The sequence below is a fragment of the Heterocephalus glaber genome, unplaced genomic scaffold, assembly GCF_053883595.1.
Source record: "Heterocephalus glaber isolate CG9 unplaced genomic scaffold, H.glaber_assembly_v1.0 deba00001572, whole genome shotgun sequence".
In the NCBI taxonomy this organism is placed as follows: Eukaryota; Metazoa; Chordata; class Mammalia; order Rodentia; family Bathyergidae; genus Heterocephalus; species Heterocephalus glaber.
The window spans coordinates 11,651,123-11,676,731 of NW_028258357.1; the positions used below are offsets into that span (position 1 = coordinate 11,651,123).

Here is a 25,609-nt window from a genome sequence, read left to right on the forward strand (position 1 = left end):
TTATTCTCATTTTATAGATGAGTGATGAGGCACAAATTAACTTGCTCATGATCACACAATTTGCAGGCTTTTAAATGAAACCAAGGTTCTTAAGACCATGCTTATAAACCACTGTGCTATTTGAGATTTTTAATAATTAAGTTGATGGAATCTAACCTTTTAATTATGTAACAAATCACTACCTGCATTTCAGTGGCTATTTTTAAAGTGCCAATAAAGCATATATGAAGCATATGAGCTACTTTGTCTTTTAGACCTTTATTGATAATTACCAGCAATATAATGAGTGCTTAGGATAGAATGGAGAGTGAAATAAACCCAGTACATGCCTTCACTTTTTACAGATACCAAAAAAAGGGAAGGTGAGTTCACTTCCATTCTAAGTAACTATTTAGAGCCTTCAATACAGAGGCTGATATATTACAGACTAAAACACATTTTTCAAATTATAGAGTTCACAAGCCAATGCAGATGGTGGACAATATATAAGCAAACAAACAAACAAAAAAAAACCTCTAAAAAAAAAAGTGAAGTGCAATACAGAAGAAGAAAAAACAGCTTGCTGAGATAAAGAGGTCCAGGAGATAAGAAAAATAAGCTATTTACATAAAGTAATCCTGGAAGCTTATTGCAGAAATGATACCTCAACTAGCCTCCTGAAGAAAAACAGATCACACATACTCTATGAAGGAAAAAAAAAGGTAATTGAAAACAGCAGAAAACACTTTAACTGTTGATATGTTTGAGGAACTAAAAAGAGATCAGCACGGCTTCACAGTGCATACATGCCACAGTAAGAAATATGGATTCAGTTCAAACATGAGCAGGTAAGAATGTTAAGCAGAGGATTAAAATAACATACTTCATGTTTTTAAAAGAGACCTCTGGCTTCTATATAGAAAATGGACTAAGGAGGTCTATAGAAGAAGACTAATAAGCAGACTAATATAGTACCCTGGTTGATCAATGATGGCATAGCTTAGATGAAGGGCACTGGCAGTACAAATGAAGAGAAGTGAACAAATGTGAATCTTATTTTGAAGGTAGAATCCAAACAATACACTGAAAAAGATGAAGTGGTATCACTTTAAGGTCTTTAGCATGTTCTCTTTAGTTTGCATAAAGCTGTGACTAAACTAAATTAATCGTATAGTCAAGTCTTAGTATTTGTTTAAATAGGTTCTCAAAAATTCTTAATGCTTTTCCACATACTGACAACCAAGTGAAGCCCAAATTCCCAGGCCTACTATGATATTAAATACCCTACAAAATACATTCTCTGCTCTTGCCAGTTACAATAATCAATTCCTATTACATATACCCTATCCTAAGAAAAAAATCAGTGCTCCTCAAGGTTTTTATAACATTTTCCTGCCACTAGTTTGTTCTCATTAATCCTTCCAGTTCAAAGACTCTCCTGCTTTCAAACTACCACTTGTCAAAATCTAACCAGCATTCACAATTTCAAGCAACAAATATCTCACATACCACTTTTCCAGATTACAAAATTGGATAAAATAATTGCATTAAGGTGAAGCACAGTGCTGTGGAATTAAAAAAAGCAGAGGAAAGAAGCTCTTCTGAATTCCCATAATACATGAGATCATTTTGTTATAAATCTCCTGAGCATGGTTATAGGATAATGCACATTTTATCCTCTCAATGAGATTTACAGAATCATTAAAGGAAGATACTACTTCCCATTCATCTCTGTATCCCTGAATAAATGAGGCATAGTGTCTTTTAGTGTACATGCTAAATTTAGAAAGTATAGAAGGTAAATGTATAAGTTATTTTCAAGTTATTCAGTGATATTCCCAAGCCTCAACTTCCTTCCATTATGATACCTTCGATGATTCATTCACTTACATTTGCTGTTTAACAAGGAATGTCACAAAAAATGAGGATAAAAAACTTAAAAATAATGTATTTGTATCCAATGAGTTCACAGTCTTTATACGCATGCTTTATTTGGGGATAGGGGATCAGTGGTAGTGTTATGAAGGATTTCTAGAAAAGTGATAAGAGATGTAAGTAGTTATCAAGGTGAAGAGAAACAGGAAAAATATCTCAGGTCAAGAATTACACCACAAAAGTAAGATACCATGTAACACATAAGAGAAGAACCAAGAACAGTTCTATATTCTTGCAGTGGAGAATAAAGAATGGCAAAGAACTGAAGAGGAAGGCCAACAAGACCCTGGGGCACTGCATGCCATAAAGAACTACTAGAGAGAGCAAAGCAGGGCTTTGATAACAAAAAAGAAAAAGAAGAATTTCTAAAATAAGATTGGCCAACAATTGAATTAAATATAATAATTAAAACCTAGTAAATATGTACCATGTGCCAACTATCATTTTAAGCAGTGTGTGTGTGTCTGTGTTATGCATTGCCCTAGACAGGCAGTGTTGTTGTGGGGGGGGGGGGTAGGTTTTTATTTTGTTTTGGTTTGGTTTTCGGTTTTTTGAGGCAATCTTGAGATCCTCCTGCCTCAGTCTCTGGAGTGCCACCAGGTCTATTTCTAAGCAATTTATATGATTTAGTTTATAAATGTTTCACAATAATAAGACTGATACTATTATTTTTCTTAAGGAACACTAAAATTAAAGGAAATGAGATCTGACAAAACTTACAGGACCTAAAAATTTAGAGTTAATTTTTAAAATTATAACTTTTTAAAAATATGAACTGCATTAGGATCAAACAACCATCCCAGCACTGTAAGAAAATAGGCAGAATTACAATGAGTAAAGGAGCATCTCTTACTTGATTGATCTCACTTTGGAGCTGTAACCCATGCTGCTCCTTTTCTTCTCTCTGTTGTTGCAGCTGCTTAAACTCTGCCTTTAGATGCTGGTGTTTGGTCTCCACTTCAGATAACTCTTCTTTGAGCTTTTGGGCAGCCTCTCCTTTTTCACTTAGTTCTGCCTGTATCCTCTGCAGAGAGGTTTCCGATGCAGACAACCTTGACTGCAGCTGCTGACAATCGAGGTCTTTTTGATGAAGGCTTGCTTGCATATTCTTCTTACTCACAGACTCTTCATTATGCTTTTCCTCTAACTGGGTATAATCCAGTTCTTTCTTCAGCAATTTTTCTGTCAAGTTCTGAAAAATCAATTTAACAATTTATTTCTTTTCCTAATACATTTAATTACTCCAATTATCCAACCCTTGGAGCAGTATTGATTCCTGCTGAATGTTTTAGTCAATATTACAAAATAAAACAGTGAAAATAAATTAGTCAAGAATTACTACTTACTAACATGATTTTATTACTGGCCCACATGACTAAACTCTAGTAATACAGTACAACATGAAAACTACTGAGAAAATGCTACATAAAATGAAAAATATTAAAATTAATTGGATTCTTTGGGGTATGCAATGTATTTATATACTTCCATTTGAGTTTTAAAAATTAAAAATACCTTTCTTCTAACAGAAATTTTTTTTTGGTAGCAGGGATCGAACTCAGGACCTTGAGCTTGCAAGGCAGGCAGCAGCACCATTGAGCTAAATCCTGGCCCAGAAATTATTCTGAATACAAATCTACTGTGTCAGTTCTGATGCTGCTTTGCAATTGCATGGCTGGTAAGAGCCTCAGCATAACATTAATCACTGCCCTAGTAGGCCTGATCATATAGATTACATTTTTCTTCTCTTCTTGGTAAGACCATGTTTTTGAGTCACAAGCTAAGACTAATTTGAATTTCTTTCTAAGTATATAAAAAGATAGCACTTCCCACCTTATATATGATTGCTTTACTCAATACTATCAACTAAAAACTATAGCGATAACACCCTCAAAGATATAGATCAACTAACCTAAATCAAATGTCAAAGTCTAGTCTTAATGATGTTTTTACTACTAACATAGAACATTTTAAGTCAACATACTTACATATAAAATATGGATCAAAATTTTAACTTATTTCTGTCAGCAAATTAGCCAGGATAAGAAACCATATTAAGTGTGTGATGAGTCAATCAGTGGACATTTATTATTTGCAGTGTGCAGGAAGGGGCTAACACAGAAATAGGGACAATCAAAGCTTCTGTTCCTTAAACTAACTATAATATAAATGACACACATCAAGGAAAAAACCTAAGAAAATTTTAAAAGCTGCATAAGCAAAAATGGATTCATAAGTGCAGGAGAACCAGGCATAATGGTGCACACCTCTAATCTCAGCATTCAGGAGGCTGAGGCAGAAGGATTGTTCCAAGTTTGACCCAGCCTGGGTTACATGATAAGTTCAAAGCCAGCCTGAACTACATAGCAAAACCCTGTCTCCAAAAGAAAACAAAAAAATGGGGGGTGGGAGGATAGTAGTTCAGTGGTAGCACCGGCTTAGCATACAGGGAGCTATGGGTTTAATTTCCAGTCTCCCCAAAAAAATTAACAGAAAAATTATCTCCAGTATACAACTTTAAGAAAATAAAATAAGCAAAATCGAGTGAGCTAACTAGTAAGACCCTTGAAAGTAATAGTTTGAGTTTGGTTTTAAAAGTGGCAGAGGGAGCTGGGAACTTGCACAGTGGTTCCACCACCTGCCTTGCAAGCGCAAGGTCCTGAGTTCAATCCCTGGTACCAAAAAAAAAAAAGTGGTAAAGAGAATTAAGGAATATGTACACATGATACATGCCATCTGCTCTATACAAATATATACAAAAAGACACAAAGAAAGGGAAAACCAAGTTGCAGGTGAGGAAACAGCATATACCCTCACAGGGAATGGTAAATCTCAACACTAATTTGGGAAAGGCAGCAATATAGGTTCTTGAACATTTATTTGCAAAAAAATGAGTTGATATAAATTTTCAAGTATGAATACACTAAAGAAAAGCCATGTCCAGACAGATGATGTAGGTGTGTGTAACAGAAACAGGATAAGAGACAAGCTTAGAAGCAAAAAGAGCAGCTGGGTATGGTAGCACACGCCTGGAATCCCACAAGTCAGGAGGCTGAGGAAGGAGGATTACCCCAAGTTCAAGGCTGGCCTGCTACAAATGAGTTCAAGGCATACCAAGACCCTGTCTCAAAAAAAAGTAAGAGCAGGCCCAGGGATTTAGCTCAGTGGCACCATGCCTGCCTGGCAAGTGCAAGGTCCTGAGTTCATCCCCGGTACCAAAAAAAAAGTAAGAGCAAACAGGATCTTGCAGCAAAATTAGCCAAGAGATGTATGCTCTGATCAAACAACAAAGAGAAAGAAGCAGAGTTAAAAAATTAGAGAAGAAAAATTATCCTTTTAGTTATATCTTACCCTCAACTTTAGCAGCAGCAACTTAATATCTATTATCTCACGGTTCTTATAGATCAACAGCTTAACTCAAGGGTTCCCTTCAGAGACTCAGGTTGTAATAAGCTGTTGACCAGAGCTACAGTTTCTGAACATTGGCTAGAATTGGAAAGTGTGCTTCCAAGGACATTCACATGCCACTGGCAAAAGGCTTAATGTTTACAGGCAATTATATTTATCTCTTTTCTTTCCCTACTGTCATTTTCTTTTCCTTCATGACTTTTCTCTTGGTTTTTTTCCCCCATTAAGTTTATTGGTACATTTTAGATGTAAAATACAGTTACATTCATCATTGGGATCTTGTACCATTACATGAATCTCTTGGTTCTTATTTTTTTCCCCTTCCCCTGCCCTCCCTTCACTCCCTACACCCTTCCCTATTTACAAAGACTTTGTTTCCATTTTTTTCCTTTTCTCATATTTTTTCTTTTCCCTTCTTTCCTTTCCCCTATCCCTCCCACTTCCCCTATTCCTTTAGACCTTTCTTCCTATTACACAATATCAATATCTAGAAGACATTATCACAGATTTTACAGAATTTAAAAGGGTATAGAAAGCATATTTCAAAAATCTTTTTTGAAATAAATTTGACAACTTCTAAGAAGTACCTTGGAAGACAAATTAATGAAACTGACTCTGGAAGAAATATAAAATTTGAATAGCACCTATTAAAAAAAGTAGATTCCTAGCTTGACAACCTACCTATATGACAACAGGCTCATATACATTTTAACTGATAAATTATACCAAACATTTAAAGCAGAAAAAAGAAGGAACACTTCTCCTCTCATTTTAGGAAATCAACATTGTGCTAATACTAAAACTGGATAAAGATAATAGAAGAGAAAAGTATGAACATACATAGAAATTTGTTTAACAAAACAATTAGAAGTTAGATCTGGCAGTATGTAGAGAGTGGTTTTATTATAGGGATGGCAGTGTTGGTTCAGCATTGGAAGATCCACTCCCAAAAGTCATCATATTAACCAAGGAAAGGGCAAAGCCATATGATCCTGTCAGTAGTTGGAGAAAAAGTATTGGATTAAATAATACAGCTGTTCATGGTAAAAGCTATCAGGAACCTAGAAGTAGAATAGAACCTTCTCAACAGATCAAAGACATGTACTCCATTTTATGGAGTATATATATATATATATATATATATATTCATATGTTGAGCAAAAATGCCTTATATGAATAGAGAAGATACAATGCTTTCTCCCTAAGGTAGGGAACAAGGGCAGATATTCCTACTCTTCATCTGTCCATTAAACTTTGAAACACAGGCCCAAACCAAAATAGTCTGGCAATAAAATAACACAATTAGGATAGGATTGGCAAGGTAGAAGTAAAATCTTTATATGTACACGAAATGATCATCTACAGAGAAAATACTAAGAAATCTCTAGGAGCCCCTAGAACTTGTATTTGAATTTAGCAGGATTAGAAAACATAAGGTACATATAAAAATTCAGATCTATGTATACTTGCTATAAATGAAGAATTGGATACTGAAATTTAAAAGCTATGTAGGAGTACAAAGGACCTACCTAGAAAAGTAAAAAGAAAAAGAAAAAAAAGTGTTGGAAGACGTTTAGTACCTAATTTTAAAACTTCCTCTAAAGCTACAGTAATCAAGGCAGTGTTGGTGTGAGGAAAGACATATAGATCAATGGAATAAAACAGAGAATCTAGAAATAGAACCACTGAGTTTTGAAAGATTATTTAACATTAACATTTTATAGAACATAAACTCAATTCAGGAGCAGAGGAAAAGATAGTGTTTTCAGCAAATGGCACTAGAACAACTGGTATCAGTATATAAAAAAATTAACCTAAACCCTTTATTTCCATAGATAAAAATAACTTTAAAGGATCTATGAACCTAGATATGAAAGACTAAAACTATAAAACTTTAAGAAGAAATTATAAGAGAAAATGTTTATGAATTTAGGGTAGGCAAGAATTTCCTAGGATATAAAAAACATGATGTATAAAAGAAAAAAATTGATAAATGAGAGTCCATCAAAATTTACAACTTTAAAAGACATCGTTAAGAAAATGACAAGTAATCCTTAACCAGAATGTATTTACAATGCATATAACCTAATGACCAGAATATATAAAGAATTCTTACAGCTCATTAATAGACAACCCAATTAAAAGTAGACACAAGAAGATGATTAAATAGCCAGTATAGCACAAGGAAAGGTGTGCAACACTAGAATCAGAAAAATACTAATCAGCACAATAACAAAATTGAATTATAAACTCATTAGGGAAATGAGATTAAAAGTTTTAAAGAACAAATGTCAGCTTAGGTGTGAAGCAGTTAGAACTTTCTAATACTGCTAATGTGAATGTAAAATGATAAAACCATTTTGGAAAACAATATAGAAATTTCTTGTATTACTGTTAAGAACCAACAGTCCTATTCTTAAGTTTTTACTTGAGAGGAATGAAAACACATGTTCATAATAGATTTGTACATACAAGTTGAGTAACACTTATCTGAAATTCTTGGGACCAGAGTGTTTCAGATTTTCGTTTGAAATTCACTTGATCTGCAAAGAGGATAGCTACTCGTGCTTTTTTTTCGGGTTCCTGTCACATGGAGTATTGTTTTCCACCCTCTAACTTTCAGTCTATGCATTTCTTTTTGACTTAAATGTGTTTCTTGTATGCGGCATATTGTTGGATCTTGCTTCTTGATCCATTCTGTCACTCTATTTCTTTTGATTGGTGAATTGAGACCATTAACATTGATGGTTATAACTTATACATATTGACTTATTGTCATGACTTTTTCTGTTTGTTGGATTCTCCCCCTTTGCATTTAATTTCTTGTTGTGCCAGACAGATTCATTCTGCTGGGCTTCCTGGGGTTGTGATATTGTCTAAAATTTGTTGGAGTGCTGGTTTGGTATTCACGAAGTTCCTAAGGTGCTCTTTGTCATGCGAGAATCTTATTTCTCCATCAATTTTGAAAGATAATTTTGCAGGGTACATCAGTCTGGGTTGGAGGCTGTTTTCCTTTAGGGCTTGAAATACATCACTCCAAGCTCTTCTTGCCTTGAGGGTTTGCATTGAGAAGTCTGCTGTGATTCTGATGGGCTTTCCTTTGTATGTGATTTGTTTCTTTTCTCTAACTGCTTATAGAATTTTGTTCTTCTACTGGGTTTCTGGAATCTTAACAATTATATACCTATGTGTAGATTTTTTTGATCAAGGCTATTTGGAGTCCTATATGTCTCACTTATCTGTATGTCAAGTTCTTTTCCCCTGCTTGGAAAGTTTTCTGCCATCACTTCTATGAACAGTTTTTTAATGTCATCTGCATGCTCTCCTGTTTCTTCATTGACTCCAGTCAGTCTTATGTTATTCTTCTTTGCATCGTCTAGCAGCTGCTGGATTTCTTGTGGTCCCTTACAATTTTAAAGCAATTTTTCTTTTCCTGGTCACTAATTGCAATCTTATCTTCTATATCTGAAGTTCTGTCCTTACACTGACTCATTCTGCTACATAGACTTTCAATGGAGTTTTTAATCTCCTGGAAATCTGTTTGCATCTGTTTTATGGATTCCATTTGTTTCCTATGTTGGGATTCCATCATGTTCCTCAGATCCTCTATTTTTTTTATCTGTGTCCTCTCTAGATTTATTAATCATGTCTTGCACCATAAGTACAATCTTTGCTGTTATCTGAGTAATTATTTCTGATTTCATTTTTCCCAGATCCTCTTTTATTGCCAGTTCAGGGAGTCCAAGTGGGGTTGAGTATCAAGAGTGTTCCACCTCATTTCCCTTTGGGGTTGCTGTAGGTGATCTGGAAGTCTGGTTTTGAGACTTGTTTACATGTCTCCTCATTTGAACAGGAGGTGGGGGTGGAGGTGGAGGTGTGCTCATCTCGCCTGTGCTTGTGGGGATGGCACTGAGGCCCGGAAGACCCCCCACACTCCGTGTGCTGGGCGTGGCTCACCTCCTCCATGCCTGTGGGGGTGGCACAGCAGCCCGGAAGCCTCCTCTTGTGTGCTGGGAGTGGCTCACCTCCTCTGTGCTTGCGGGGGTGGCACACCGCCCCGAAGCCTCCTCTTGTGCCTCTCTTGTTATAGTTTACCAAAACATTAGGTTTAAGCACCTCTATGAATAGAAGGGTTTAATACTTTCTATTCCTTCACCACCAAAAAAAGACCGGGGTGGGGGGGACATTTATCAAATGCCCCTGGCTCCAAAATGAAATATTAACTACTTCTCACTTATAAAGAAACAAGGCAGAAAGTACTAACATTAAAAAAATGTTTTTAAAGAATAACATTGGAGGCCTTTAAAATCAGCAAGCTACAAAACTGTGTAGTACTGGCATAAAGGTAGACCAAGAGACCAGCACAGTGGAGACCTCAGAAATAAAATTTTACATATATTGTAGCTACAGTCTCAATGTCTTTGTCCCCCCAAAACACATAAGTTGAAATTCTAACCCCCATGAGATGGTATAATGAGTGGGGCTTTTGAGACTTAAGTGTTAGGCTATGAAGACAAAGCCCTCATGAATGAGATTAGTAACCTCATAAAAAGAAGTCTCAAGGCTAGAGATGTACGACAGCAGTAGAACACCTGCCAAGTGCTGCAGATTCAACCCCCAGTACAATCTACATGGATTAAACCTTCAGAATGTTAAGATTCAAAGTCAGTCACAAAAAGACAGGATAGTAAAAGCCACAAAAACTTTTTTTTTAAATAGTAGTTGCTAAAAGCTTGGGAAAGCAACAAATGGGCAGTTGTTTACTGAGTATAAATTTCAGTTTTCCAAGACAAAAAGAGGTCTAGAGAGTGGTTTGTGCAACTATATAAATATAGTTAATATTGAAAACAATACACAGCATAAATTGTCTTGTGCTAGTATACAAATAAAGTATACAAAATTGAAGTCTAAGAAAAAAATCAATTTATCAGTATAATATAACTTTAAAATTCTCACCTGATTGTTGTGTGTTAATTCATTAACTGAACTTTTAAGTTTTTGTAGTTCCTGCACATATACAGCAACTTCCTGAGGACCTTTGGCAAGTTCACTCCTTAGCTGGCTTATTGTGGCCTTTAAAAAAAATAAAATAGAATAAAACTTACAGCAAACTAAAATGAAAAAGGAAATAAAAATAACAAAAGCTTTAAGATTACATAATTTTTTGCTGTTGTTGTAGTTACACTGAATGCATGATTCCTTGCTCCCCGACCCCCACCCCGGGATGAAACTCTTGGGCTTGCAAGGCAGGTGCAGTGCCACTGAGCCAAATCCTCAGCCCTGTTGTAGTTACACTGAAATTTTAAAAAATGGAAACAAAGTCTTTGTAGATAGAGGGGTGGAGGGGTTGAAGGGAGGGCAGGGGAATGGGGAAAATATAGGAACCAAGATGGATTATGTAAAGGTGCAAATTTCCAATGATGAATGTCATTATATTGTATACCTTAAATGTACCAATGAAATTAATTTTTAAAAAAGAAATATTTGGAGCTTTGAACTTGTTTTTTAATCCTACCACACTGTGCAATTTCACACCCTTGTCTTTGGCTTAAAATTAATTTTTAAAATTTGTCTAAGATGCACAATTTCACTTATATAATAACATATGAAACACTGGCATCTTATTTTACCTGTCAGATGTAAACATCAAACTGCAAATTTCAATTAGTTTAGAAAGTCTACACTTAAACCTTTCTGAATTTAAACAGAGTAAGGAAGTAATATCTACATTTTTTCTCAATTTCTATTATATAAATTTTTCCTTTTAAGACATGTATATGCAAACATACAATATAAATCAATCTTAATGAGTTACTTTGCTGAATGCAATGAAAATTTGTCTAAAGAAGCTACCAAACTAAAATTACATATAGTTTGAGTAAGCTAGATCACTCCATGGCCAGGTTATGGCTGGCTATGAATGTGCTTTAGGGGGTTTTTTTCCTTGTAAATGAAAATTAATGTTTATTATTAAAACAATAGTTTGATCATTTAAAAATATGTAAGAAAAAGCCAGGTAAGCAAATATCTGGGAAATACAAACTTCCTATAGTGTACATAAAAGCTCAACTATGAGAAAGACTAAGTACTGCCTTTTATGTATGATTTCCTGAAAATGGCACTAAAACAAATTTCTATTTCTAATATATCTTGCTGGCTTTATTTTTTATTTACATCCTTGAAGTTAGTTATTTCATTGCCTATATTCTTTATTACTGAATAAACTTTATAATATGGACAAAATTTTCTTAATAAACATATAGATAGATATATATATTACAAATTGAGTGTTTCATCTTTCAAAGAAGAAACCTTAGAAAGCAACTAATTTATTATGACAATAACACCATTATTCAATAGGTCTTTATTGCTCCTCTTTTGGAAACCCTTCCAGAGTATGAAGAGCTCATTTTTTTAAAGATATATCTTCATCCACTTATAGTAGATTTGGTTTTAAGTTTTGGAAACAACCTAGTAAACAAAGTAAATGACTGAAATGAATGAGCAAAATATTAGGCTTTTTGATTATTTTCTTTTTTGGTACCAGCAATCAAACTCAGGGCCTCATACTTTCCAGGCAGGCACTGCATTGCTGAGCTACATTTCCAGCCCCTTATTTTATTTTAATAACAATATTAATGAAACAAATTTTTGAGTGTTTTCCACTGATTTAAAGTCAATTAAAAGAAATTTCAAAAATATTTTTAGGAAAGGCAACATGTCTGGGAGGTACATGGCCTGACCTTCTAAGAAAACATTCATTTAAATGTACTGATTCTGGTATAAGGAAAGGCAATTTATCAAACAGTTTTATAATTACACCTTATACACAGTGTTTCAGAATTATATATAACTTATAAACATATAAAATAAATATTCATATGATACTTAAGAAATATATGTATATGATTGTGACAATTAAGATAGAGTGTGAACTTCACTAGCTTTGGGAACTACCCCGGAGACTGGTGGAGCACATTTCAGGGTGTGTCTGGTGGGTCAGAGGCATGACCTTCACATCTATATCTGGCTTTTCACTCCTTTCCCTCTGGCACATTCCCCTGCTCTGCTTCCAGGCCACCATAAACTAAGCATCTCTGCACCACCATGCCCTTCTGACAGGATGTTTCTGCCTCAGAATCAGTTGGCCATGGACTAAACTCCATGACACCACAAGTCAAATTTTCACCTTGGGTGAAACTCAAAAGAAAGATCCCTGCTCTTCTCATACTGACTTTCCTCATTATTTAACAGCCTAAGCTCATCTGGACCTTGGACTTTAGCATTCACTGTAACCTCTTCCCAGGGATCCTTACCCAAATTCTCACTTCATTTTCCTCACTTATATGTTGTTTGAGCTCTGACCACCTACCTAAAACTGTCCCCCTTACTCCCCACTCCACTACAGTCCATTTCCTGCTTTTTTTTCTTCACAGCACTTATTTCCTGACTTTATATCATGTTTGGTTTACTTCTATATTGTTGGACTTCCATGAAGGAATATAATCTTATGAAAGTCTGCATTTCTTATGATAGTCTGCATTTCCCTGATGCTATGCTACTGAATGAATTTTTACCAAAACTTTGAAATTTAAAAATAACTAAGGAACAATATTTCAAAATTAACATTGTGCTGGTACTTTAGGATCATAGTTATTGTTTTAATATTCTACCATTATTAGAAAATAATCATTTAAAAGTAATTGAAAACTTTTTCCATTAACAAAACAAAAATGAGCATGTCTGAAATTGAGACTGCCTTAAAACACAAAACTGCCATATAGAAGGTGGTTTATTAGGGATGATATTAATACTAAAAAGCCTTTCAGTACACATTACCTCAAATTTTAGCATCTCCATTAGAAAGCAGAAAAAAAATAAAATGATGGATGAAAGGTGGAAGACAAGACTAACAAAAGTACACATTGAGCACACAATAAAAATATCCAAACATACCTAGAAATTTAATCTCTTAAATTACTATATTTTTAAGATACTGAAATATTCTCTTTAATACCTATGCATACCTAATACATAAGTATAATCATACCTTGTCCATGCCTACTTAAAGATTTTTGATATTAAAACTAGGATTCAAATGAGTTTACTTGAAATACAAATAAAATTCCTTAAAATTCATCTTCATTAAAGACTACACCAAAGATAAACTGACTACAGCTTTGACATTTTCAATAATGCAGATTAACATTTAAATCTTCAATTTCCAACATACAACAATTTATTAAGTACTTTTAGAATGAAAAAATATGGTTTCAGAGATATACAGACCAAAAGGTCAATGAATTCACAAAATACATATCCCATGAAAGTAATAAACCTAATGACATATGTTAATAACGTACACCAGGTTACATATCTACAGCTCCAACTAAAAACAGCAATCACCTTTCACTTTTAGTTTCCTTAATCCCTTTTAATGTGTTTTGCTTCTGATGCCAATATTTAGATTCAGTAAAAGTAACAATATCTACAATAAAAATTTTTCTAGTAGGCTCTTTAAGTGGCAAATTCACCAACACATTTAACTGAGAATAAATAGAACTGAACTTCAATAAATTAATAAAATCTGTTAACATTCAGGGAAAGTAGGGACTTAAAAACAAATGGAGTTATGAACAAGTGAGATGAAGCAATTAAACAGTAATTTTTTCATATGAAAATGGTGTAAGACACAAGTCAAATATTTCAAGCTATTATAAATAGTACAACATACAATGTGGCAAAGTAAAAAATACATATTAGGATAAGATTAATAGTGCAAATTTACTTATAAAGGCAATCATCAGACCATCTAAAGTAAGAGACAACATGATAGAGAAAGAAACATGGCTTTGGATGAGACCTGGATTCAAACAGTAGCTTCTTTAAAAAAAAATTGACTTCTTTAAAAAAAAAACGTACTAGTTTCTTTATGGTCGGTACATAATCTTGAACAAGTTACTTAAGCTCAATGGGCCTCAGATCCCTTGTGCATAAATCAGAGCTAATACTTAACTTACAGGGTGTAAGAAGATATTAAAACCACATATTTAAAGTGCCTACCATGGTATCCCTAGCATTTCCCAAAAAAAGTTTGTTTCTAATAGCAACATTATTCTGACTCTTACGCTGCTGCTTCTTAAAGTTATTAAAAATATTTTAACATAGCCTGATCACTGTAAATCTATTAAAAGGGAATAAATGTCATTCTTATTTTATTAAAATATAGTGAAATATTAAATTACCTATTCAATTAGCAACAATACGTTCTTTTAAAGTTTATTTCAAAATACTTAAAAAATAACTTTTTATGAAAACATAAATGACACTGAGATATAAAAAATGATTTCTAAGCCATTTTCCTTCTTTCCCAGAAACATCTTTTCGGGGAGTGGGGTTAACTGTCTCCTACAGTTAGCCCTGTTTCTAGGAGAATAATAGGAAACTAAATTCTTTTATCCAAATGTTTAATAACTCTAGTCATAATTTTTTCATCTTAAATAATCTTATATTACAAATATTTTAATCTAAATAAATAAAAATATAAATTTACATAAAACCTAAATTAAACTATAGTTTGTTTTGTTTTTTTGGGTTTTTTTGGTTACTTTTGAGAAGGTCTCATTCTGTAATTCAGGCTGGCCTTGAACTCTCCACGATGCTCATGTGTCAGCCTTGAGAAAGCTGGGATTACAGGGGTGCACCTCCATGTCCACTTTAAACTGTGGTAATTGTCAAACACAATACCAAATTATTTCCTCATTACCAAGTTATAATACGGTCCTGCGTATATTTTTCACATGCAAGTTAATATATAAACTCCTTTTCTTTCTTAATATTCTTAACAAGTATATCCATAACTCTGTAACTCTCAGCTGGAAAAGGTCAGAGAGGCCTACACTTTAAAATAGTAGATATAGTCTAGCCAGGCAGGGAGGCACATGCCTGTAACCGCAGTACTCTGGGAGGCTGAGGCAAGAGGACCGAAAGTTCAACCCCAGTCCAGGCCATCTAAAAATAGAAAGGGCTATGGATGTAGCTCAGTGCAAAGGCCCTGAGCTGGGTTTTTTTGGTAAACTACCAGGATTTTGATTCAATTTCAGTCACCATATTACATTTATTTTTAACTTCAAATAACATTTAAAGGCACTTTTAAATCAAAAGAGACTGTAATTTTTTTAAATTAGAGAAATATCAGTAGGCTTGCAGATCTAATCAAAAGTAGTTCTTATAACTCTAACCAGGAGAAATAAATAACTGGATTCATCCAGGTTAAGCATCATCTAAATGGGACTTTCTTCATCAGACTTCTTTCATTCAGATCTTGATTATACATTACAGATATAGATTAGTGATTCCAGTAGAACAAGAACTTTTAACTTTGATAAGTTCATGAACCCCTTAAAATTGTTTAAAAAATTGTACAAGTATGTGATATTGGGCTATGAAGTGTCACTTTGGAGAAATCTACATCTACAGATCATAAATTAGTGTTAAGCATCATAAGGCCGCTCATGCCTATGCATGTGAAACGCATATACTTTCACCATTTATCAATTGATAAGACACAGAAGAAAGGAAAACAAAGGATGAATTGGCTAGGTGTGGTGGTGGATGCCTGTAATCCTGGCACCCTGGAACACTGAGGCAGGAAGATCACAAGTTTGAGCACAGCCTGGGCAACGTAGCAAGACTGTTTCAAAACTAAAGGGCTGAAAAGGTAGCTCAATAAGAAAGACTGATTTCAATTCCCAGTACCGCAAAAAAAAAAAAAAAAGACATGTTATTTATAGTACTTATACTCAGAATTTACTCATTTGTTACTATGACCAGAGTAGCTTTTATATCACCAGTTAAAAATCTTTACATGAGAAAAGCAAACTGTATAGTCACCAAAACAACTTGTTAAACTGAAAATATGAAAAACAGAGATCCACTTCACATAAAGGAGTTAAGGACTGGAAATAATAGTGGCCATAACAAAATATATTTCTATAATACAGTAAGAAAAGACAAAGGCTAGCATTTTCAGCAATACATTCATTATACATCTTAAACCTTATCATACACTGACATAATTATATAGGGAATTTACAAGCCAAAGTATTGTCATGTGACAAATAACAGAACTGAGAAAGTCTGTTAAGGAAAACACGAACAGTCATCAAATATCTAGGTGGAAAGACTAATAATCTATTCCATGTAACTGCTGAGAAGAAAACTAGAAGGTATGTAATTTACAGGGAAACACATGTTAATTCAATAGAATAATTGACTTTGGAAGAAATATGCACAACATATACCATCTAGCAAGAATTGTGGATCGCATCAGGGTTGCTATGAAGGGGAGTCTCAGATGCAGTGCTAGACTAGATCATTTTAATAATTCTTTCAACCACATAATTCAATGTCTATCAATTAGAAATAAGCTTCTTAGAAAATAAAAATTTTCCCCAAACAACACTAGTAACCTAATTGTAGAAAATAATACCATTCTTCCTTTACTCCTAATTGAGATACACTCAATTACCATTTATCAACTAGCCTCGAGTAAATTTAACTTTAACTCTCCATGCCAACTGCCAGAAGTTCAAGGCCAGCCCAAACTGCATAGCGAGACCCTGTCTCAAAAAAATATAAAATAAAATAAAAATCATCTCTCCATATATATATCATTTATTAAACAAATAACCTATTACGCAAACATCCCAAGTATATAGTTTTTTAAGGCAAAAGTAAACAATATTGACTATCAGACCACAGTAACTACAATTACTCAGATCAAATAAAACAAAGGCAAAGGGAGGGGAGAAGGGAAGTAAAAAGGAGTAAGATGCAAAGGGTACATATACCAACTCCCTACAACAAATGTGTTCCTCATGTATTGTAAACATGTACTAACAAAAAAAAAAGCCACTAAGATAATTTTCAAATCTTGGCTTTACTCAATAATGTAGCACTATCAATCACAGTTTATTACCTCTGAGTTAGCATGTTTGGCTTGTAACTCTTTGCACTCATCTTTGAGTTTTTCAGATTCTCTCTCACGCTCCAAAGTCATATTATCCATTAATGTTTGAACTTGGACCAGTTCTTTCTTTAGCACAGCAACATCTTCTATACCAGGTCTTTGAAGCTGTGAAGTCACACATTTTAATTAAACATTACAGTGAAAAATTAAATGGAAGGAGGGATGGAAGGGATAGATGAAGCGTTAGGATTTGTGGCAGGTTGCATGTACTTGACTCGTTTATTCATATATTTATTGAATGATAAATAAAGGAAAGTCAAGGATAGATGAGAGGTTTGTAAGCCTGGAGACAGCGGTGAAGTGTGGTATCAATGACAGAAATATAATCATGGAGGCAATGATGATGACTGTTTACTGCTGAATTTGAAACGAAAGAAATTCAACTGGAAGTAGGTGGGTTGATAAAACTAAAGGGCAAGGGAAGGTCAGGATCACAGAGGAATATATGGAAAATACTAAAAAAGACATATTTAGACAGAAACAACAAAACAGTTAAAGTAGTAAGTTATATATTGTAACAGTCCATTTTCATAAAGATCACATACAGTATGTATACATAGGTGACAGTGTATAGGGAATTTTTTATTTCCTCCTACTAACTCTATTTTTAAAAATTTATTCAGAGTATGTATAGCCTCTTAATTTAGAATAGCATAAAAGTAATTCTAGTAAATGGTTCCTAAATTACCAGTTCAGTCTTCAGATCTTGAATTACAGTTGCTCCTTTGTTTAATTCATCTGTCAAATGTGTCACTTTTTGTTCAGCAGCTTCCCGAAGACTCCTTTCTTCATCATATTTTGACTTTATATCTAATTAAAGATATTAATATAAATACTTGCTTCGTGACATTAACTCTAAGGAAAGAAAGTTTTATAAATTCTTGTATATTATTCTGCATATCCATAAGTTACTCTAATTCACATTCCTCAACTAACTATAAATATACACAATAAAATTATACTTCTGATTATATTAAATGAACTTTAAAATAAACTCTACCCACCAAGAAACAGAGAGAAGGGAGGAGAAATGAGAAGGGAAAGGGAAATAAAAAGAATTAAGATGTGTTATGTACATGTACCAAGTCCCCATGATGAATGCAATCATTATGTACTACAAATATACTAATACAAACTGTAAAAATTAAAATAAATAAATTCCACCCAACACTAAGTTATCAATTAGCATGTCAATGTAAAGTTGGTTACACACAGTATTTTACCCAGAAGCACATAGTTTTAAAAAATACAATATGAAGTGGGAGGAGTAGGGGAAAGGAAAGAAGGGAATGGAATTAATATGAGAAAATGAAAAAAAAAGGAAACAAAGTCTTTGTAAATAGGGAGCGATGAGGGGTTGAAGGGAGGGCAGGGGAAGGGGGGAAAAAAATAAGAACCAAGACAGTATATAAAGGTGCATATCTCCAATGATGAATGTCATTATATTGTACACCTAAAAACGTACCAATAAAAGGATATCCAAAAAAAGAATATTTTGAAGGATTAAATTGTATTTATCAGTTTTAAATGTAAATTTTTGACCAAACAATGCCACAAGGAATTTATTCTCATGCTATACTCAAATTAGTGCACAGTAAAATGTAGTATATGAATAACAAAAATTATAGAAGCATTGCTTATAATAACAAGCCAAAGTCCATCCATAGAAAGTACTTTTGGGGAGCAGTGAGAGTATTAGAGATTGAACCTAGGTCCTTTGCACTAAGCTACATCCTCAACCTTTTGTTATTTTTCATCCTGAGACAAAGTCTAAGTGGATCCTGTAGAACTGTTTAAATAAAGTTTGCATACTGACAAAAAAAAAAGAAAATACAGTATGAGCCGGGCATGGTAGCACAGGCTTGTAATCCCAGCACTAGGGAGGCTGAGGCAAGGGGTCATGGGTTCAAGGCCGGCCTGGGATACATAGTGAGTTCAAGGCCAGCCTGAACTATATAGCAAGACCCTGTCTCAAAAACACCCAAAAATAAATAAATAAATAAAATTAAAATACAATATGTACTCGGGCATGGTGGTGCATGCCTATAATCCCAGCACTCAGGAGGCTGAGGATTGCTACAAATTCAAAGCCAGTGAGTTCAAGGACAGCCTAGACTATATAGTGAGACCCTGTCTCAAAAAAAAAAAAAAACATGCAGTAACTGCATCAAACTGAAATCAAACCAAATGTTGAATGTGTACTATATTACATAATTAATTTCTTTAAAATGTTAATTTTTAATCCTTAAACATGCCACAGAAGAAAATTTTTCTTTAATTTTAAGAAAAATCTACAGAGGGCCAGGGATTTAGCTCAGTGGTACTGCCACCTGCCTTGCAAGCTCAAGGTCCCGAGTTCAGTTCCTGGAACCAAAACAAAGAAAAGAAAAGTCTACAGAGGAAGAAAAACTAATCCTTTGAAAAGAGGAGGTAACAGGATAAACAAAATAATTTACAAAGCCTCTAAATCATGAACTTCCATTAATCATCACCGTAGTCTATAACAAATACTTTATTACACTAAAATACTGGGGGTTTTTCCCCAAGGAAACATAGTGATGAAAATGCAACAGGACTGATTTATTGGCTAAAAAATTCTGATTCAATTTACCTGCAATTTCAGTAGCAAGTTGGGCTGCTTTCTGTTCAAATAAATCTTTCATTTGCTTAATATTAAAATTTTCTGTCTGAGCTTCCTCTAACTGCTGTTCCAAAGACTGTAGTTCTACAAAAAAAAAGTGCAGCAGTTATTTAAATACAATGTCAAATAAATATAGTAAGTTGTTATTACTTATAATCATTGTAGCAGTAAAGATAATCACAACATGAGTCCATTATCCAATTACAAATGTACTACTTTCACATTTCATGAATTAAGCATATCTCATTCATTTAAAGCACAAATCATAATTTATAAACAAATGAACATTTAGAATGACCTCCAAATAATCTATATTTTAAAGTTATTCTGACTTAATATTTCATATTTTCCTATATCCATCAAATTACCAAAGAAATATATTCTGCTCCTACTCTATTCTCTTTTTAAAAAGAAATTCCTAAAATATAACAGCTAATCTCAAAATATAATTTTGATTATTCACTGAGCTTTTCTGCACTTAAACAGTTATGCAGATGCTAGTACATTCCATCAATTTACTTCAAAGGACAAAGACTGCATAATTCTTCAATACAGAATTCATTAAACAATCATATTGATGTAACACTCCAGAAGTTCATTTCTAACTTCAGAATACAAAGAACTTAAAAAAAAAAACCCAAGATTTCAGTTAGCTAATGAAATTATGAAGTGTACAGGTAACTTTCTAACCCCGAATGTGACCATTATTATCACTGTTTTAGAGGCATAAAGTAAAACTACAAACAAAATTTCTTTAGCAGGCATCAAAGAAAAATATAGGACGAGAAATAAGAAAAAAATGAAAAAGAACATGTCATAAGTTACCTGCTGATGATGAATCAGCCACCAATCCATCAGGTTTAGCCTCCTCAATGAAAACAAAAGACATAAACAAATGTATTAAAGGAAGACAACAGACAATACCATGCAATTGCCAATGTTAAAAATGTCTGAAAGTCAGGCTCTGAAAATCCAGGCTTTGAAAGTGTCAAGTCAAGTAGCAAAATTTTGGTGGAAATTAAAGTTTGGTCGTTATTCTTCTGGATCCTTATGGTGTCACAAGGCATGTGGAATAATGATTTAATGCAGTTCACCCATCAGCGCTAAGGCAGATTTTCTTTGTATGCTAATATACATAAAATTATTATTATGGGCCTTACTAAATCCTATAAAAGCCATAACAAATAGTAGAATGTTACCACCCCTTGAGAATATGACATCATATCGAATTGCACCCCATCTGTGAGCTACTGATCACAACTACTGGGCTTCAAATTGTGTAAACCTATGAGTGTGACAGCCACTGGGACTTGAGCCATGACATGCAGAGATTTGTTGGCTGCTTCTTACAGACTCACAGCTCAAGCTACACAGGGCCATACCCTGCCTGCCTCTAACTCTCAAGTTGCACCCACCACCCCTGCACGCCCTCTGGGGACAAGGGTTGCTAATACCATAGCCCTCTCCAGAGTTGGAAAGTGTCACTGTAGGAAACTGTTCACAAAGGTAAACCTCAGACTTCAGTAATTAGGCTGCACTTTCTTCCCCCAGAGACCTGCTTCCACCATAAGTGAGCAATTAGACTTGAATGGTTTGCGAGCTTACTTGCTGTGTGGCTCATGTAACTCTTGTGCTATTTCCCTACGAGATTTGTTCATGTTAGACAGAGCCTCTCTAGGCACTGTGAACCTAAGAAAACTTTCTTTGTGAAGCAATAAACCATCTAATTTGTGAAATCAGACTTTGATCATCTCATTATTGTAACTGTACAAAGCACCTACAAAACTGAAAATTAGCACAAGGGAAAATATGCCATTGAACTATTACCACGCTGAAAAAAAAGAGACATTAAGGAATGGAGGTGTAGTTCAGTGGCTCAACACTTGCCTAGCATACAGAAGGTCCTGACAGTGTGTTTGTGTTTTAAGTTAGGTGTTACAGGAGTCTAAAAGTTTAAATAGATTAAAAGGTTATAAGCCTGGCATGATGGCACACACCTGTAATCCCAGCATTCAGGAGGCTGAAGCAGGAGGATCACAGTGAGTCTCAGGCCAGCCTACATAGTGAGTTCAAGGCCAGCCTAAACTACAGAGTAAAACTCTGTCTCAAAAACACCAAAAGGTTATAAAGGGGAAAAAAAGTTCCAGTAACTCACTGATTCACCCAGAGCAATTTCCAGAACTGTGAACTCCATTCACGTCACTGCCCTCTACACATGTAAGTTTATCTTTTATATTGTATTTTTACTGTGCCTTTTCTATATTTAGATACACAAACACCATTGTGTTACAATTACCTAAAGTATTCAGTATAGTAACATGATGTATAGGTGTGCACCCTTAGAACAGCAGGCTATACCATAAAGTCTGGGTATGTAGGAAGCTATACCACCTAGGTTCATGTAAATAAAATTTTGTTGTTGTTGTTGTTGTTTTTGGTACCGGGGATCGAACTCGGGTCCTTGTGCTTGCAAGGCAGGCAGCAGAACCACTGAGCTAAATCCCCAGCCCCAATAAAATTTTTAATATTCACACAAAAATGAAATCACCTAACAGATATCTCAGAACATATTCTCATAGTAAAAAACACAGGGTCTGGGGCTGGGGATTTAGCTCAGTGGTACAGCGCCTGTCTTGCAAGCACAAGGACTGGAGTTCAATCCCCGGTACCAAAAAAAAAAAAAACAAAAAACTACTAACACAAAAACACAGGGACTGTCTGTGTGTGAGGGCATGTGTGTACTATATACATTTTTATTCAGCTTTTTAAAAACTTAACACTGTTAATAAAACATTTTCCCATGTTTTCAAATATTTTCACTAATATAAACTATAAATTTCTTTAATTTAATATTTCTTTCCCTATCAATATACATTGTAGTTATTTCCAATTCACAAACAAATGTTTTGAACCTATATTTTTTAACCATTTAAAGTATATTGCCAGAAAAATAGACTAACATAAGACTGTATTTTAAAAAATAAGTAAATGATTCTTAACGGAATACCTTTAATAAGTTACATCTTCTTTTCCAGTGTGATTGTTTCCATTCATTAGAATTACAAAGAATTTATAGGGAAAAAAATTAGTAAGTTATTTATAACAGGCTACTTACTTACAAAAAGGTATTATACTAAATTTTCAACAATAAAAATAAACTAGTAAACATGCTTCAAGTATGTAAAAAGCAATTACTTGTTGCTGCAGCCCTTGATATTTTTCTAATTCTTTCTTTAATTCTTCTGAGTACCATTTTTCTTCCTAATGAAAAAAGTTCTAATTAGTAAACTGTAAATGACTCTTTATGTGAAACACTGAAAATAAACAAGTATAATCATCTTTATTCTTACCTTAAGTGAAGCCTGTAGGTCCTGGACCTCTTGTCTGAGCAATGTTATGTCATCTCTAAACATGTATAAGGGGAGGAGGAGCAACAGTTAATGCCTTTTAATTTTCAACCAGGTCCCTTAATAACTAATAACTATATATAGTTCTCTCATTTCTTAAAAAAATACTCCCTAAGATATCTTGTATAATGCCACACATATATATGTGTATATATCTTAACAATAACTTTATTCCTAAAGCTCATGGTTTATAAATAACAAACATTTTCTCATGGAAATAAGAAAAAAACTGTCAAGTACCTGAAGCAAAAGCAAAATGTTTTCTATTAACTTTAAACAATAAGTATCAATGTCTTCCTGTTGCAGTCAGTGTCGAATCTAAATTCATCACCAGGACACTAACATCCACACAATCTATCTGGTCCCTGTCTTAAACACCCCCCCCCCTCATTCACACAGCTCTCACAACATTGGCATGCACCTGCTCTGAACAAGATGTGCTCCGTCCTGACTGAGAATCTTCTCCTATTATGTTCCCCTTATCGAAGACTGAGAGTGACAAAAAAATTAAAGTTAAGCAGACCATGCTAGGCCTTAATGCAAGAGAAAAGACATTTAGGATTATCATTCTGGATGTCAAAAATATGTCTTCTATGTTGGATTATTAACAGCAGAAAACAGGACTCTCCTTGCTCTGTGCCACTACCAGTGACAGATATGATAGGAGACCCCAGAACTGAGAGAACATGTGGTGCACACCTGCAATCCCGGCACCTGGAGGCTGGGCAATAGGAATGCAAGTCCTAAGCCAGACTTGGGCAACTTAGTAAGGCCCTGACTCAAAAAATAAAATTAAAACGTCTAAGGATGCATGTAGCTCAGTAGTAGAGCTCCTGCCCAGGTGAGCACAAAGTGCTGAGTTCAATCCCCAGTGGTGAGAAAAAGAAAAAAATATATATAGTTCTATGTTACCTATCAACCATGAAGTTAACACTTTTATTTAGTATTCTTTATGTTATAGCAGATGCATCAATCAAGAATTGTTTGGTTTTTTTTTAAAGCATGACAAAAATTTTGTAAGTAGAATGAAATAAAGCTTCATTCTTCAGTGGTAGTAAAAAATTATTGTTCTTAATAGCAAAAGAAAAGCAAAGTTACATTGTTGAAGTCTGCTCGAGTAGTTACATATTTAACTTAATTTTAGTTCTAAAAGTGGTAAAACTAAATTGCCAGGAAGCACAATGTATATATTTTGGTGACTGAGTTTTTAAATTTAAATTAAAAATTAAATTTTAATTCTTGACTAAACTTATTATTTGAGCAACTTACTATAAAATTATGCTTTTTACATAATTTTATAGTAAGTTGTTAATCCTTTATTGAACAGAATATGCCAAACAAAATTAAATTTCTCTTGCTAACTCACAATCCTCATTAAAAACATAACCTACATAGCATGTTGTAAATGATATGGATAGATGCTGGTCACAAACTGAACAGGTTATATAGATAAGGAAGAAAGGCCATGCTAAATTGTCAGAGTAAGTGAGATTTACATTAAATAACATTAAAAAAGAAACTAATCATGACTAAACAATAGTGTTGTGCACACTCACAACAGTGTCACCCTTCAGAACCATCGTGCTATACCTCTGCAGAGCAAGCTCAGCCTCTCCATGCTTTGAATCATTGCCAGCATCATGAACTGCCTGGTAGTGTTTGAAAAGCTCATCAGCAGATCCAAGAGATTTCATGCACTGGGGACATATGAAGCCCTACAGAAAGAAAAGAAAAAGGTTTCAAAATATGATTTAATGTTGCAAATAACACTTCACATATTATGAAATATTCAAATGTCTTACTCATACCAATCTTGCTGAGTCACTTGTAATTTACGGTGACAAGCTCCAATTCTAGTTATTGTGGAAAGGTATTTCACTGTCTTATTCTGGATGACATTTACAAAATATTAAAAAAAAAATCCCTGCAACCATTTTTTAGGTTAAATAACTATGTAGAATACTGAAGACTAAATCTGAGAAGTTAGTTATAATCTCTAAGTTAGTTGACAAGATTTTCCAACATAATCTTCTCTCTAGATATCTCCATTAGTAAAATAATATCTGCTCCAATTTACTTCATAGGAATGCTATCAAAAAAATTAAGACATAATCTGATCACTGAGGAAAAAAGTAATATACATCATTCATAATTAACACAGTTTAAATATCTACAATGGTAAAGAAGTATACTTAGTAAATTTCCTCA

The 25,609-nt window shown here is 34.1% G+C and overlaps 1 protein-coding gene across 8 annotated transcripts in view; it reads right to left on the reverse strand.

Annotated features, from left to right (window-relative positions):
- The window catches only part of Eea1 (early endosome antigen 1), a 196,659-nt gene that overhangs the window by 48,382 nt on the left and 122,668 nt on the right, over positions 1 to 25,609 (reverse strand). For 5 of the 8 annotated variants that reach the window (XM_021258475.2, XM_013072298.3, XM_004844974.3 and 2 more), the window contains 9 exons: positions 24,992 to 25,116; positions 23,345 to 23,399; positions 23,190 to 23,255; positions 20,820 to 20,862; positions 19,965 to 20,078; positions 18,042 to 18,163; positions 17,303 to 17,458; positions 10,279 to 10,395; positions 2,768 to 3,106 (listed from right to left, as the gene is read on the reverse strand). In XM_021258475.2, the coding sequence (XP_021114134.1) occupies positions 2,768 to 3,106; positions 10,279 to 10,395; positions 17,303 to 17,458; positions 18,042 to 18,163; positions 19,965 to 20,078; positions 20,820 to 20,862; positions 23,190 to 23,255; positions 23,345 to 23,399; positions 24,992 to 25,116 (1,137 nt within the window). The remainder of the gene's footprint in view (positions 1 to 2,767; positions 3,107 to 10,278; positions 10,396 to 17,302; positions 17,459 to 18,041; positions 18,164 to 19,964; positions 20,079 to 20,819; positions 20,863 to 23,189; positions 23,256 to 23,344; positions 23,400 to 24,991; positions 25,117 to 25,609) is intronic. The other 3 variants (XM_087192594.1, XM_087192593.1, XM_021258474.2) reach the window with 1 other exon arrangement.